This window comes from Pleurodeles waltl, chromosome 3_1 (genome assembly GCF_031143425.1).
Source record: "Pleurodeles waltl isolate 20211129_DDA chromosome 3_1, aPleWal1.hap1.20221129, whole genome shotgun sequence".
Taxonomy (NCBI): Eukaryota; Metazoa; Chordata; class Amphibia; order Caudata; family Salamandridae; genus Pleurodeles; species Pleurodeles waltl.
The window spans coordinates 1,783,532,274-1,783,545,170 of record NC_090440.1 but is presented as its reverse complement, the minus strand read 5'-3'; the positions used below and the strand labels follow the sequence as shown (position 1 = coordinate 1,783,545,170).

Below are 12,897 nucleotides of genomic sequence, written 5' to 3'. Positions count from 1 at the left end.
TGTGAATAAGAAGGAGCAAAAATAAAAAAATGAAGGGTACCTGAATCACCAGTAATATACTATTTAGTTGTCAAGGTATTAGTGGTAAGGCTTCTTCAATCCTGTGTTTGTGCAAAGTTTAAAAAAAACAATGATATTGCTAAGACAAGTATTGTTTAATCTGACGTATGTGAAAGATTTTACTGGAGGGAAGATGTATTCATTGTCTTCTGTGGTGTTTGAACCTTTGTGCAAGCATGAGGGATGACTTTATCACTAGGGAGCATGGTTAAAGTAGAAGCACTTATAACACAACCTGTTCTTGTTTTGTATTGTTTACATTCTGTGTATTGCTTAAACATTTCTCATTCATGTGACTGAATTCTCCAAGAAAAAATCTTGAAAATTCCTGGACATTGTATGAAATTTTAGTCAGTGACACATTCTATTTCTTTTTACTACTGCAGTATATACAGCAAAACATAAGAGCTGACTGTGCAAACATTGACAAAATTCTTGAACCCCCAGAAGGCCAGGATGAAGGTGTTTGGAAATATGAACATCTCAGGTAAAGATCTGTTTTAAGAGATGTTAGTCGTATGATAATAATTGAAAGTTTTTTTTTTTAATCTTCCTTCTTGATGTGGTTGTTAGCCGAGTCATGAATTTGTCCTATTGACCAGGCTGAATTTGTTTGCTGCATTTTATCTAACACGTGTTAGTTTCTCATTATATCTTATTGTGTCGCTTCAAACTTGTTCTTGATGTAACAGCGGTAGGACTGATCCTGTGTACCATTATTTAGTGGATGCTTAATTTGTAGTTTCTCCTGAGATTTCTATATGTGTTCTTAAGTGCATGAAAGAAAACATTATTTAATAATTTTGTCATTTGATTTTTCTTTCATGTACATGCCTTTTCAACTATGTGACAGATATCAACTTTTAAATCTTCAGTGGAACTAACATGTTTTTATTAGTGCTTAAAACAATAACTTTTGATGTTCTAAGCTTGCTCCTAAAAAAATCCTTTGGTCTGCTGCTTTTTTTTTTTCCACTCATATTAACCACCTAGCACAATGCTGACTCCTTGGTTACCACCTTATAACTCACTGATATAGGTCGGCAAGTACAAGACCCAACGACCACTAACTGCATCAAAAGAACTGTGGCATTCCATTCTGTCCTTGTGGCACATTCATGATGTCTTCCAACATTTCACCAAGCTGTCCTATTTCAGCTATATCTTATGAGTTGCTTTCTTTTGTTTGTTTTTGTTTAACCACTGTCGGAGTAGGTAGTTCTGAGAACAGAATTGCGTTTTAATAAAAATAAAAAAAATTCTCACCAGCTAAAACGTGACCGGAGAATGACTTTTTAGTGGCGGATAAATACTAATAGGAGTCAATGGTATGTAGAAAGTGCCATGTATGTTGCATCTAAGTCCATTCTCCGTTATGTTAACATATGGAGGCAAATAATAATTCAGCAATATAGTAAATTCCCCCCGCCCAGATCCCCAACCATAACAAACAACCCTTTATGTGTCACCTTGGACCTGCAGCTCAAAACAGGAAGGGGAAGGTGTACAAGTGTGGTGCAGTCCAGATATGGATCTGGTTAAACCGGTGGTGGCGGCAAAGCGACTGTAGAACATTGACCCGGTGTCGGACCAATGTGGACAATCGTGCTGTGAGTCAGTGGTCTTTCAGGGAACGGGATCTTGTGCCTTAAAGCCCTCCAACACTCTATCCCATTCCGTGGACATAGGCAATTTCTGAAGCCCCTTATATTCCTCCTGTCTGAGGGCCAAACTTTCTGCTAGACCCGAACAATAAACCTCCTCTTGCCAATCTTCTAGCTTTGAGGTCAATGGGAACTTCGTTTTGTGAGAAGGTGCTTAGCTAGCAGTACATCCAGTCTCTCGAATTGTACTCCTACTTTGGATCCTCTAGGTCTCATGGGCAGTCCTAGTATACAGTGTTCCATGTGATCCCAGTGGGATTGTCCTGTGACTTCACCCAGTGCTCTTCCTATTCCCACCTTCTAGTCTGAATGTTGTGGACAGGCACACAGCATGTGAATCAAATCTGCCCCCTCCACTCTGCAACGGGGACAAATTGAGGACACAGTGGGGTACATCTGATTGATTTTGTGAGTTGTTAAGTACCCCTTGTGTAGGATGGCAAATTAGATAAATTTGAATCGGGGATTTTGAGACACATTGCTAGGGTATTCTAGCATACATGCCCATTCTTTGTCCAAAAGTTCCCTGGCCAGGTTAGTCTCCCACTTCTCCATTAAGGTCGTAAGCGTCGTCGTAAGGTGGTCCCGGAGGCCCCCTCTATAGTCACTGCGTCAAGTGCTCACCATGCCCAATTGTGTGCAATGCACAGAGTAGTTGGGACTGTGGTTCAGGACCATCAGCTGCCCACTATTTATGCACATATCGAAGAATATTAGCATGAGTGACAAGTAGGGAGTCAGGAAGGTTGTGTGTGTGTGTACGAAGCCCTCGTGTTATGAGGGAGCTCTCTGCAAATCGATTTCCCCCCATCTCTTCTCGTTCCTAGGGTTCAAGTCTACTCCTCGTTAAGGTGCCTGAGGCGATAGGGAGGCTTCATAAGGGTATATTGGGTGCATTAGGCACCTGGACCAGTGTATATTTTGTTGCTAGTTTCCAATACGTCAGGGCAGTGTGCAGTAACAATGCGTGTGTAGGCAGTGTTGGGGCATCAGGGCACAGCAGGTGGTGTAGCTGGGTGCTCTCTAGTTGAATTGCAGTATGATCTGTTTGAGACAAGTTGTGACTCGCGAGCAAGTACACCAACCATTGCAATTGCTATACAGTACACCTTGAAGATAGGGGCCCCTTGCCTCCCTTATGAGTTGGTAGTCGTAGTTTCGCTAAGCTGACTCTGTGGCACACCTTTCCCCTCACCAGATCAATCAGTATGGGATTCAGACTCCGAAAATCCCTGTGGGGACTACAATTGGTAAATTCAGGAAATGGTATAAGACTTGATGCAGCATCCCCATTTTGGCCGGGGCTATCTGTCCCGCCATTGAGAGGGGCATAGTAACGCAAAAGGCTGCCTGTCTTTTGAGCACCATAATAGGGCGCGTTAGATTGCCTTCTAGTATGTCAGGGCCATTTCTATATATTTGGACCCCGAGGAACTGGAAGATGCATTGGGCCACTTGAATCACATAATCCCCAAAGCGCAAGGTGGGCTTGGTGTACATGCTGGCGAAGGAGTATATGCAGGATTTGTCTGCATTTATGTGGTGCCCCGAAAGACTCCTGAAGGTGGATAATAATTGGGCCATCTCTGCTTATGGTTACCAAATATCTTTAAAATACAAAATCATGCCACCTGCATAAAGTGATATTGTATCAACTGCATTGTCCAAGGGCATCCTCCTGTGACCCGCCTCCTGATGAATTCTATGTACTATGGATTTGACTGCTAGTTTGAAGAGAAGAGGGGGGCAACTGGGTAGGATTGGGATATGTATAGACCTGTGTGAGCCTGAGCTGTGGGAACAGTATAGAGCAGTTTGACCCACTGTAAGGAAATGCCTCCTTGACATGGTTACCCCCTGACTTTTTGCCTTTGCTGATGCTATGTTTTGAATTGAAAGTGTGCTGAGGCCTGCTAACCAGGCCCCAGCACCAGTGTTCTTTCCCTAACCTGTACTTTTGATTCCACAATTGGCACACCCTGGCATCCAGGTAAGTCCCTTGTAACTGGTACCCCTGGTACCAAGGGCCCTGATGCCAGGGAAGGTCTCTAAGGGCTGCAGCATATCTTATGCCACCCTGGGGACCCCTCACTCAGCACAGACACACTGCTTGCCCGCCTGTGTGTGCTGGTGAGAGCAAAACGAGTAAGTCGACATGGCACTCCCCTCAGGGTGCCATGCCAACCTCACACTGCCTATGCAGTATAGATAAGTCACCCCTCTAGTAGGCCTTACAGCCCTAAGGCAGGGTGCACTATACCATAGGTGAGGGCACCAGTGCATGAGCACTGTGCCCCTACAGTGTCTAAGCCAAACCTTAGACATTGTAAGTGCAGGGTAGCCATAAGAGTATATGGTCTGGGAGTCTGTCAAACACGGACTCCACAGCACCATAATGGCTACACTGAAAACTGGGAAGTTTGGTATCAAACTTCTCAGCACAATAAATGCACACTGATGCCAGTGTACATTTTATTGTGAAATACACCCCAGAGGGCACCTTAGAGGTGCCCCCTGAAACCTTAACCGACTATCTGTGTAGGCTGACTGGTTCTAGCAGCCTGCCACAACCGAGACATGTTGCTGGCCCCATGGGGAGAGTGCCTTTGTCACTCTGAGGCCAGTAACAAAGCCTGCACTGGGTGGAGATGCTAACACCTCCCCCAGGCAGGAGCTGTAACACCTGGCGGTGAGCCTCAAAGGCTCACCCCTTTGTTCCAGCACCGCAGGACACTCCAGCTAGTGGAGTTGCCCGCCCCCTCCGGCCACGGCCCCCACTTTTGGCGGCAAGGCCGGAGGAAATAATGAGAATAACAAGGAGGAGTCACTGGCCAGTCAGGACAGCCCCTAAGGTGTCCTGAGCTGAAGTGACTCTAACTTTTAGAAATCCTCCATCTTGCAGATGGAGGATTCCCCAATAGGATTAGGGATGTGACCCCCTCCTCTTGGGAGGAGGGACAAAGAGGGTGTACCCACCCTCAGGGCTAGTAGCCATTGGCTACTAACCCCCCAGACCTAAACACGCCCTTAAATTTAGTATTTAAGGGCTCCCCTGAACCTAAGAATTTAGATTCCTGAAACTACAAGAAGAAGAAGACTGCTGAGCTGAAAAACCCCTGCAGAGGAAGAACAGAAGACACCAACTGCCTTGGCCCCAGTCTTACCGGCCTGTCTCCTGCCTTCCAAAGAAACCTGCTCCAGCAACGCTTTCCAAAGGACCAGCGACCTCTGAATCCTCAGAGGACTGCCCTGCTTCAAGAAAGACAAGAAACTCCCGAGGACAGCGGCCCTGCTCCAAAAGACTGCAACTTTGTTTTGAAGGAGCAGATTTAAAGACCCCTGCAACTCCCCGCAAGAAGCGTGAGACTTGCAACACTGCACCCGGCAACCCCGACTCGACTGGTGGAGAACCAACACCTTAGGGAGGACCCTCCGGCGACTCCGAGACTGTGAGTAACCAAAGTTGTCCCCCCTGAGCCCCCACAGCGACGCCTGCAGAGGGAATCCCGAGGCTCCCCCTGACCGCGACTGCCTGAACTCCATTTCCCGACGGCTGGAAAAGACCCTGCACCCGCAGCCCCCAGCACCTAAAGGAACGGAACTCCTGTGCAGGAGTGACCCCCAGGAGGCCCTCTCCCTTGCCCAGGTGGTGGCTACCCCGAGGAGCCCCCCCCTTGCCTGCCTGCACCGCTGAAGAGATCCCTTGGTCTCTCATTGAAAACCTTCGAACACCCGACACGTGTTCGCACACTGCACCCGGCCGCCCCCGCGCTGCTGAGGGTGTACTTTTTGTGCTGACTTGTGTCCCCCCCGGTGCCCTACAAAACCCCCCTGGTCTGCCCTCCGAAGACGCGGGTACTTACCTGCTGGCAGACTGGAACCGGGGCACCCCCTTCTCTCCATTGAAGCCTATGTGTTTTGGGCACCTCTTTGACCTCTGCACCTGACCGGCCCGGAGCTGCTGGTGTGGTAACTTTTGGGTTGCTCTGAACCCCCAACGGTGGGCTACCTTGGACCCAAACCTGAGACTTGTAAGTGATTTACTTACCTGACAAAATTAACAAAAACTTACCTCCCCCAGGAACTGTGAAAATTGCACTGTGTCCACTTTTAAAACAGCTTATTGTGTTTTATGTAAAAAGTATACATGCTAATGTAATGATTCAAAGTTCCTAAAGTACTTACCTGCAATACCTTTCAAATGAGATATTACATGTAGAAATTGAACCTGTGGTTCTTAAAATAAACTAAGAAAATATATTTTTCTATAACAAAACCTATTGGCTGGATTTGTCTCTGAGTGTGTCCCCCTCATTTATTGCCTGTGTGTATGTACAACAAATGCTTAACACTACTCCTTTGATAAGCCTACTGCTCGACCACACTACCACAAAATAGAGCATTAGTATTATCTCTTTTTGCCACTATCTTACCTCTAAGGGGAACCCTTGGACTCTGTGCATACTATTCCTTACTTTGAAATAGTGCATACAGAGCCAACTTCCTACACCCACTTAATGTAGGCCCGAGGTATCCCGAAACGAGTCAGGGCTGCTAGCATGAAGTCCCAATGTAAAGAATCAAAAGCCTGTCTAATGTCCAGCGAGAGACAACTGGCATGAGGGCAATGGTCCCGGATGGCATACATTATTTTAGACAACAGTTGAATATTCAGCGAGGTGACATTGGTCTCCTATGTATCAGCTGTGGGAGTAGTGGAAGCAGCCTGCGAGCCAGAATCTTCCTAAGTATTTTGTACTCTGTGTTTAACATTGACAGTGGGAGGTACGAGGATAACTCCTGTGGGAGTTTCCCCGATTTCTGTAGGGATGTCACTAGTGCCTCTTTGGTGGAAATGGGGGAAAAAGGCCTGTGTTGTGCGATGTGTTATACAATTTTTCTAATTGCAGGATCAATTGAGTGAAGTATGTGGCATACAGCTCCACTGTAGTCCGTCGGACCCCGGCGTTTTATTGGTGTGCCAGTTCTTTCATGGCCTCTTTGATTTAGTTCACCGTAATAGAGGCAGAAAGGTTCTCCTTATCAGCAGCCTGCACCCTGGGAAATGGTATCTCCTGATCAACCTCCATTACCTGTCCTGGATCAGGAGGGGGGTGAGTGGAGTACTGCTCCGTATAATTATCTCAGAATGCTGTATTGATCCCTAATTGAGTTACCACTTTGCCAAGGGCAGGGGTGTCAACCTCTGGATCGGTGTGGGGAAGAGGTCTGGATGTAATAAGCCCACCAAGAGTGCCTGATCTGTCAACCTCCGCGTGTGCCCTCTTTCTGTACAGGCAATAATCCACCACCCAGAGGCATTCCAGCAGGTACTACACCCTAGCTTCCTACACCTGGGGTGCCATATCTGCGTTCTCCGATAACACCTGTTTTGGGGGCCCAAGGGAGTCCTCCACTTTCTTCAGATCTCAGAGAATCATCTTCCTAGTCCCTACCACTGTATTAATGGCAGTGCCCCGGATAATTACCTTGAGCGCTGCCCATTCTACAGTGGGTGAGGAAGCGGTGCCAGCGGTGGCTGTGTAGTATGTGTCAATGGCAGTCGCCAGGGTTCCTGGATTTACGGTGTCTTCAAGCAAGGTTGGAAGGTCCATGTGGGAATTGGAGCTGGTACCTGGCCCCATGCTAGTGAGATCTCTAGGGGGTTATGATCTGATACTCTTTTTCCAATGTAGGTGGCATGAGTGACACTCTGTTGGAGGTGTGCTGGGCATAACAAACGGTTTACTCTTGAGTGCAGTGCATGCCGGTGCGAATAAAACGATTATTCTCTCATACCTTCATTACCCATCACACATCAAACATTTCCCACCCATCCACCCATTGTTTAAATGCTCTGTCTTGACAGGCCAGCATGGCCTCTGGCAGGAGACAGTGTGACCTATCTACTGTGACATCTGATACTGCATTGAAATCTTCTCCCAGATTATTTGGCTATTTATAAAATGCGCTTCTACCTGATCATGCTGTCCTGGTTCTAAGATCAGAAAAAGTCAGTGACAACTTGAGGCAAACAGCAGCCAGACTTAGAGCCCTATATAAATGGGAGTGAAATTGTTTTCTAAAAGTAGAATGAGAAAAAATCTTTTGTAGGCTAGGTTGTAGATGATTCCATGTTTGGCTTTTGGAAAACAGGATGATCATCCTCCTAGTTTAACTTTCCTCTTTAGGGGAGTGCTCAAAGGAATCTCCAGGGGTAGACCAAGGTACACAGATTGGACTGTACCACTTAAGCAACTTTTGGATGTAACTCAGACCTACAGCCAAATCACAGTGTGGCCAAGGGCTTTGAACATATCTTTTTTTCTGATGTTAACCAGCTAATGAAACATATGGCAGAAATGTTTAAGCCCCAGAATGACTTGCTCAATCAAACTTTTTTTAATATGAATTTTTATTGATCTATTATAAACAAGGTATGCAAAGACTGTATATTGTTATATTGTGACATGTGGAACAACGCATCAAACTTCATTCCAGGGAAATGAGAGTAGTGCTGGTGTAAAAATTTGTAATTAACAAGTTTATGATTCATTGAAACCAGTTTTAGTTGTGTACAGTATTATGTCCATTGTGGTGCACTGATTTCTGTGCCTATAATTCTGGACCATCCGTTCCACGAGCGGTCCTGGACATCACTGCATGCAGAGGAGCATGCCCTGTTCAGTTGGACACCCACCCAGCAGACTCCACTGCCTGTATAATCGGGGTCAGGGGGAGGAGAGAGAGAGAGAGTCAGAGTCTCCTTAAGTGTTGTCTCTTTTCTGGAGATACGCCTGAGCAGCATGTTGGTGCCTCAAATGTAAGAACCGTTCTAGGGGGGACATGATCATTGCAATTCCTCAGCTGTCCCAATGTTTCAGACTTGTACAGATCTCCCAGTTCTAAAGGGGAATTGTCGGTGATTTAGACGTAGGATAACCTAACCGGCAGCTAAGTGTCTACCAGGCCAAATATGTTGTAGTAGTTTATATAATGTGCAACTGTCTAGGCAGGCCAACTGGAAGCAGGATTTTGAGTGGCAAATTCCTTGCTTGGTCACGTTAAGTATATAAATACAGTATCGCGCATCAGAATGGTACCAGTGTCATACATAGTGGCATTGTTCTACCAGATAATAAAGTCCCAAATCTAGCACCTCCATTCCGCCCTTATAATATGGCAGTGTTAATATGTTCTAGCTGATGCTGGTTTGCTTACCAGCCCAAATTAGTTTAACCCAGGGCGCTGTGAAGCGTGGCAAAGAAGGTCTTGGGGAGCTGGGTGGAAGGAAATTTGTGGCTCCTCTCAGATTCCAGAACTTTGTCACCGAAATGTGAGGGGAAAAAGTGTGTATTTTTTGGGGGGGCCAAATTTTGAGGTTTGCAAAGGATTCTGGGTGGTGAGAGCCCCACAAGTCACCCCATCCTGGATTCTCCTAGATGTACATTTTAAAAAAATGCACAGGTTTGGTAGGTTTCCCTAGGTGCCGGCTGAGCTATAGGCCAAAATCCCCAACTAGGCACTTTGCAGAAAACACGTCGGATTTCAGTGTAAAAATGTGATGTGTCCATGTTGCATTTCCTGTTGTGGGCATTAGGCCTACCCATGCAAGTGTGGTACCATTGTTATCGGGAGACTTGGGGGTACATAGGATAGAAGAACAAGTGTTCTTGCCCCTTGTCTTTCTCTACATTTTTCCTTCCAAATGTAAGACCGTGTGTTAAAAAGACGTCTATTTGAGAAATGCCCTGTAATTCACATGCTAGTATGGGGACCCCGGAATTCACAGATGTGAAAATAACCACTGCTTCTCAACACCTTATCTTGTGCCAGTTTTGGAAATACAAAGGTTTCCTTGATACCTATTTTTCACTCTTTGTATCTTTGTATTTCAGCAAATGAGTTGCTGTATACCAGTTATAGAATGAAAACCCATTGCAAGGTGCAGCTCATTTGTTGGCTCTGGATACCTAGGGTTCTTGATGAACCCAGAATCCCTATAAATCCCCGCAACCAAAAGAGTCCAGCAGATGTCACAATAGATTGGTTTCAAAAATCTGATATCGCAGGAAAAAGTTACAGAGTAAAACGGGGAAAGAAATGGCTGGTTTTTTTTTTTCACCTCAATTTCAATAGTTTTTTTATTTCAGCTGTTATTTTCTGTAGGAAACCCTTGTAGGATCTACTCAAATGACCCATTGGTGAATTCCGAATTTTGTCTACTTTTCAGAAATGTTTAGCTTTCTGGGATCCAGCATGGGCTTCACACCCATTTCTGCCACTAACTGGAAGGAGGCTAACAGCACAAAACAAATAGTAAAAATGGGGTATGTCCCAGTAAAATGCCAAAATTGTGTTGAACAATGTGGTTTTCTGATTCATGTCTGCCAGTTCCTGAAAGCTGGGAAGATGGTGATTTTAGCACCGCAAACCCTTTGTTGATGCCATTTTTTATTTTTTATTTTTTTTTATGAAAACTTTGCTGTATTTTGATTAGACTGCGAAATATACCCTGTATTTGTGTCGTTTTTTTTTTTGTGTAAGTTTGATGTTACATCTCTGTTGGTTTCATTCTCGCATGTGTTTTTTTTATTTTAAAGCTTTAAGTATTTATGTATGTAATAAATATTCACTATTTGGAGAAAATTGTTATTTCTCTGGGAAATCCCTGTTAATACTGTCATGTTAGTCTTGTAAATTGGATTTTCTAAATATGTTTTCCTTTGGAAGCCTATTTTGGTTTAAAGTTCAATGTACACAAGTTCAGCCTCAGTGAAAGGTGTTGTATCCAGCTGTGTTAGCTCTATAGTTCTCTAAATATAATCTCGAATATGCATCTTTTGCAGGATATACAACCACATCTGGGGACTTTATGGGATGAGGGCAGAGCCAGCAAAATATCTGGGTTAGAGCAGTCTGGAGAAAATGAAACCATAAACCAAGTAAAACAAACTCTTATCTTTCTGGACTGTAATTAAGATAACTAGGTAAAATTATATTTAACTGGGCCAACTCAGCCACTGAAATACTAGCAGATGAATACGAGAGGCATCAACCTAAGCAAATGGGAACAAACTTGTTTTTGTCATCACAGTTTATAGAACAGTTCTTTTTTTAAACATTTAGAAAAATAAATACCTATATACCTCCCTGCATCCCAGGGCCGAGAGGGCAGTGGTGCTATAAATCCCATAACTAAAAAAGAGACAATAACTCCACTCCCAAGTCACTCTGCCAGCCTCCAGTAACAATCCTAAATTTCGATCCAAGACCCTCAGAGATACTGTTATTAAAAACCCCGTGGTTCTGGATCTATGGGGATCCCTTGGTTCTATCTGTTCTTTTTTTCGAGGTGATTGATGGCGTTAATACCTCTTTCTGGGTAAAGTCTCAACACTTTAAGATATTTGGAACAGGTAATTTTTCAGTGGATATATGCTCTAGGCAGGGCTCCCATTGCTTTTTGATTCCAACCCCCCAGTTCCAAAGTCATGAAGATTTTCTTTATGCCTATTGTTTCCCAGATATGTGTTCTGGAGCTCTATGCGCTTCCTAGGTTGCTAATGCTGCCTGTTTAATCATGCAAAGGAGGATTGTGATGAGTTTTCCCCTGGGTGATCTGAATGGGTATTTAATTTTATCATCCACCACAAGAATTATGTATGCTGGGAGTCTAAGGGTCCGGCAGGGAATGATGGCATCAGTGTCATTCAACACTTCTTCCCAGTAACGAGTACATTTGAGGCATTGCAACAACAGATGCAAGGGTGTACCAGTCCCTCCGCAATCTCTCCAGCTTCCTTTAGATCTAGGTTTGTTTCAGGCATTACTTCTTTCCAACGTATAATACCAAAAGGCTCTTAATTTGATCCTGGTTTCCCTAATTGCCAGACCGGACGTGGAAATATCTGACCTCTGAAAGATAGAGCTCGTCTCCTTAGTATCTAGAGGCCTTGTATCTCTCTTTCCCATCTCTTCTGTCCCTGAAAGTTTTCAGTAGCTTGGCTATGTAATAAATGCTTCTACATTTCTGAAAGTATGTGCTTATCCCCTGTTCTGGTAATTAATTGTTTCTCATATGGTAGTAGTGGCCTCCTGGCTGCATTCTTAAGTGTAGGATGAGTTACCCAGTGTTGTACCTGGCAATATATAGATTGTATCACAACTTTAACCTATTCAAAAGACTGTATTCCATTCCGCCCAAATAACTTACCAGTGCTCTTGCAATCCACATTTTGCCATTCCATGAATTCTTTCTTTTTAAGTGCAAGGGTGAAGTAGGGGTCATCGATTTCCAGACATCCCATGCAGTGGAATAGTAATCAGTCATGACTTGACTACTACCATAGCCCATGATGCTACTCTCGTCACAGGCTCTATATTTCTTAATCAGGCAGATTGTTTTCCAAGCATGTGTACCAGCCGTGGTCTGATTTATGAAGCAGCAGTGCTTCCCCGTCTCGCTGTGACTCCACCATGTACCTTATTTGGGCTGCATGGTAGTAATTTATAAGATTTGAAATTCCCAGGCCCCTTGCCTCAACCAGGCAATGCATTTGTTTTGCTGTTATTCCTGGTCGCTTTCTGGCCCATATAAAGTTGTTAATCATTTGTTGTATAGCAGCGTGTCCTTAGAACGTTAAAGTTTAGTTTATAGAATTTATAGAGCGCGTGGCGACCCGAAGGCATCCCAGCGCTAAAAGCAACGAAACACGAGTGGGAGTCGATATTATTTACAAAATAAAAAAGTTTTAAGCTTTTTCCTAAAAAGGCGCTCGGAGGATTCAAAACGGAGCTCTGTAGGAAGGTTGTTCCAAAGGTGGGAGGCCTTGCTGGAAAAGGAGTTATTACCCCAGGCTCTCTTAAAGCGACAAATGTGTGCATACCTAAGAGAGGAGGAGCGGAGGCTCCTAGAAGGAGTGTGCAGGAAAATACGTTTCCTCAAAGAGCTGGGACCTTTACCATGTAGGGCCCTGTGGACAATACAGAGAGATTTAAACTGAATCCTTTCTTTGATGGGGAGCCAGTGGAGGGTGGAGATAGCCAGTTTAGCGGATGCGTATTTTGAGGAGTGAGTAAGAAGCCTGGCAGCTGCATTTTGTACTCTCTGCAGCCTCTTTATAACATAAAGAGGGGAACTAAGGAACAGAGAGTTTCCGTAGTCTAAACG

General features: G+C 44.6%; 1 protein-coding gene across 2 annotated transcripts in view; it reads left to right on the top strand.

The window, feature by feature from the left end:
• LOC138285629 (MOB-like protein phocein) overlaps nucleotides 1-12,897 on the top strand; it is a 464,238-nt gene that overhangs the window by 345,568 nt on the left and 105,773 nt on the right. For both annotated transcript variants that reach the window (XM_069225826.1, XM_069225823.1), the window contains one exon: nucleotides 447-547. In XM_069225826.1, coding sequence (XP_069081927.1) covers nucleotides 447-547 — 101 coding nt within the window. The remainder of the gene's footprint in view (nucleotides 1-446; nucleotides 548-12,897) is intronic.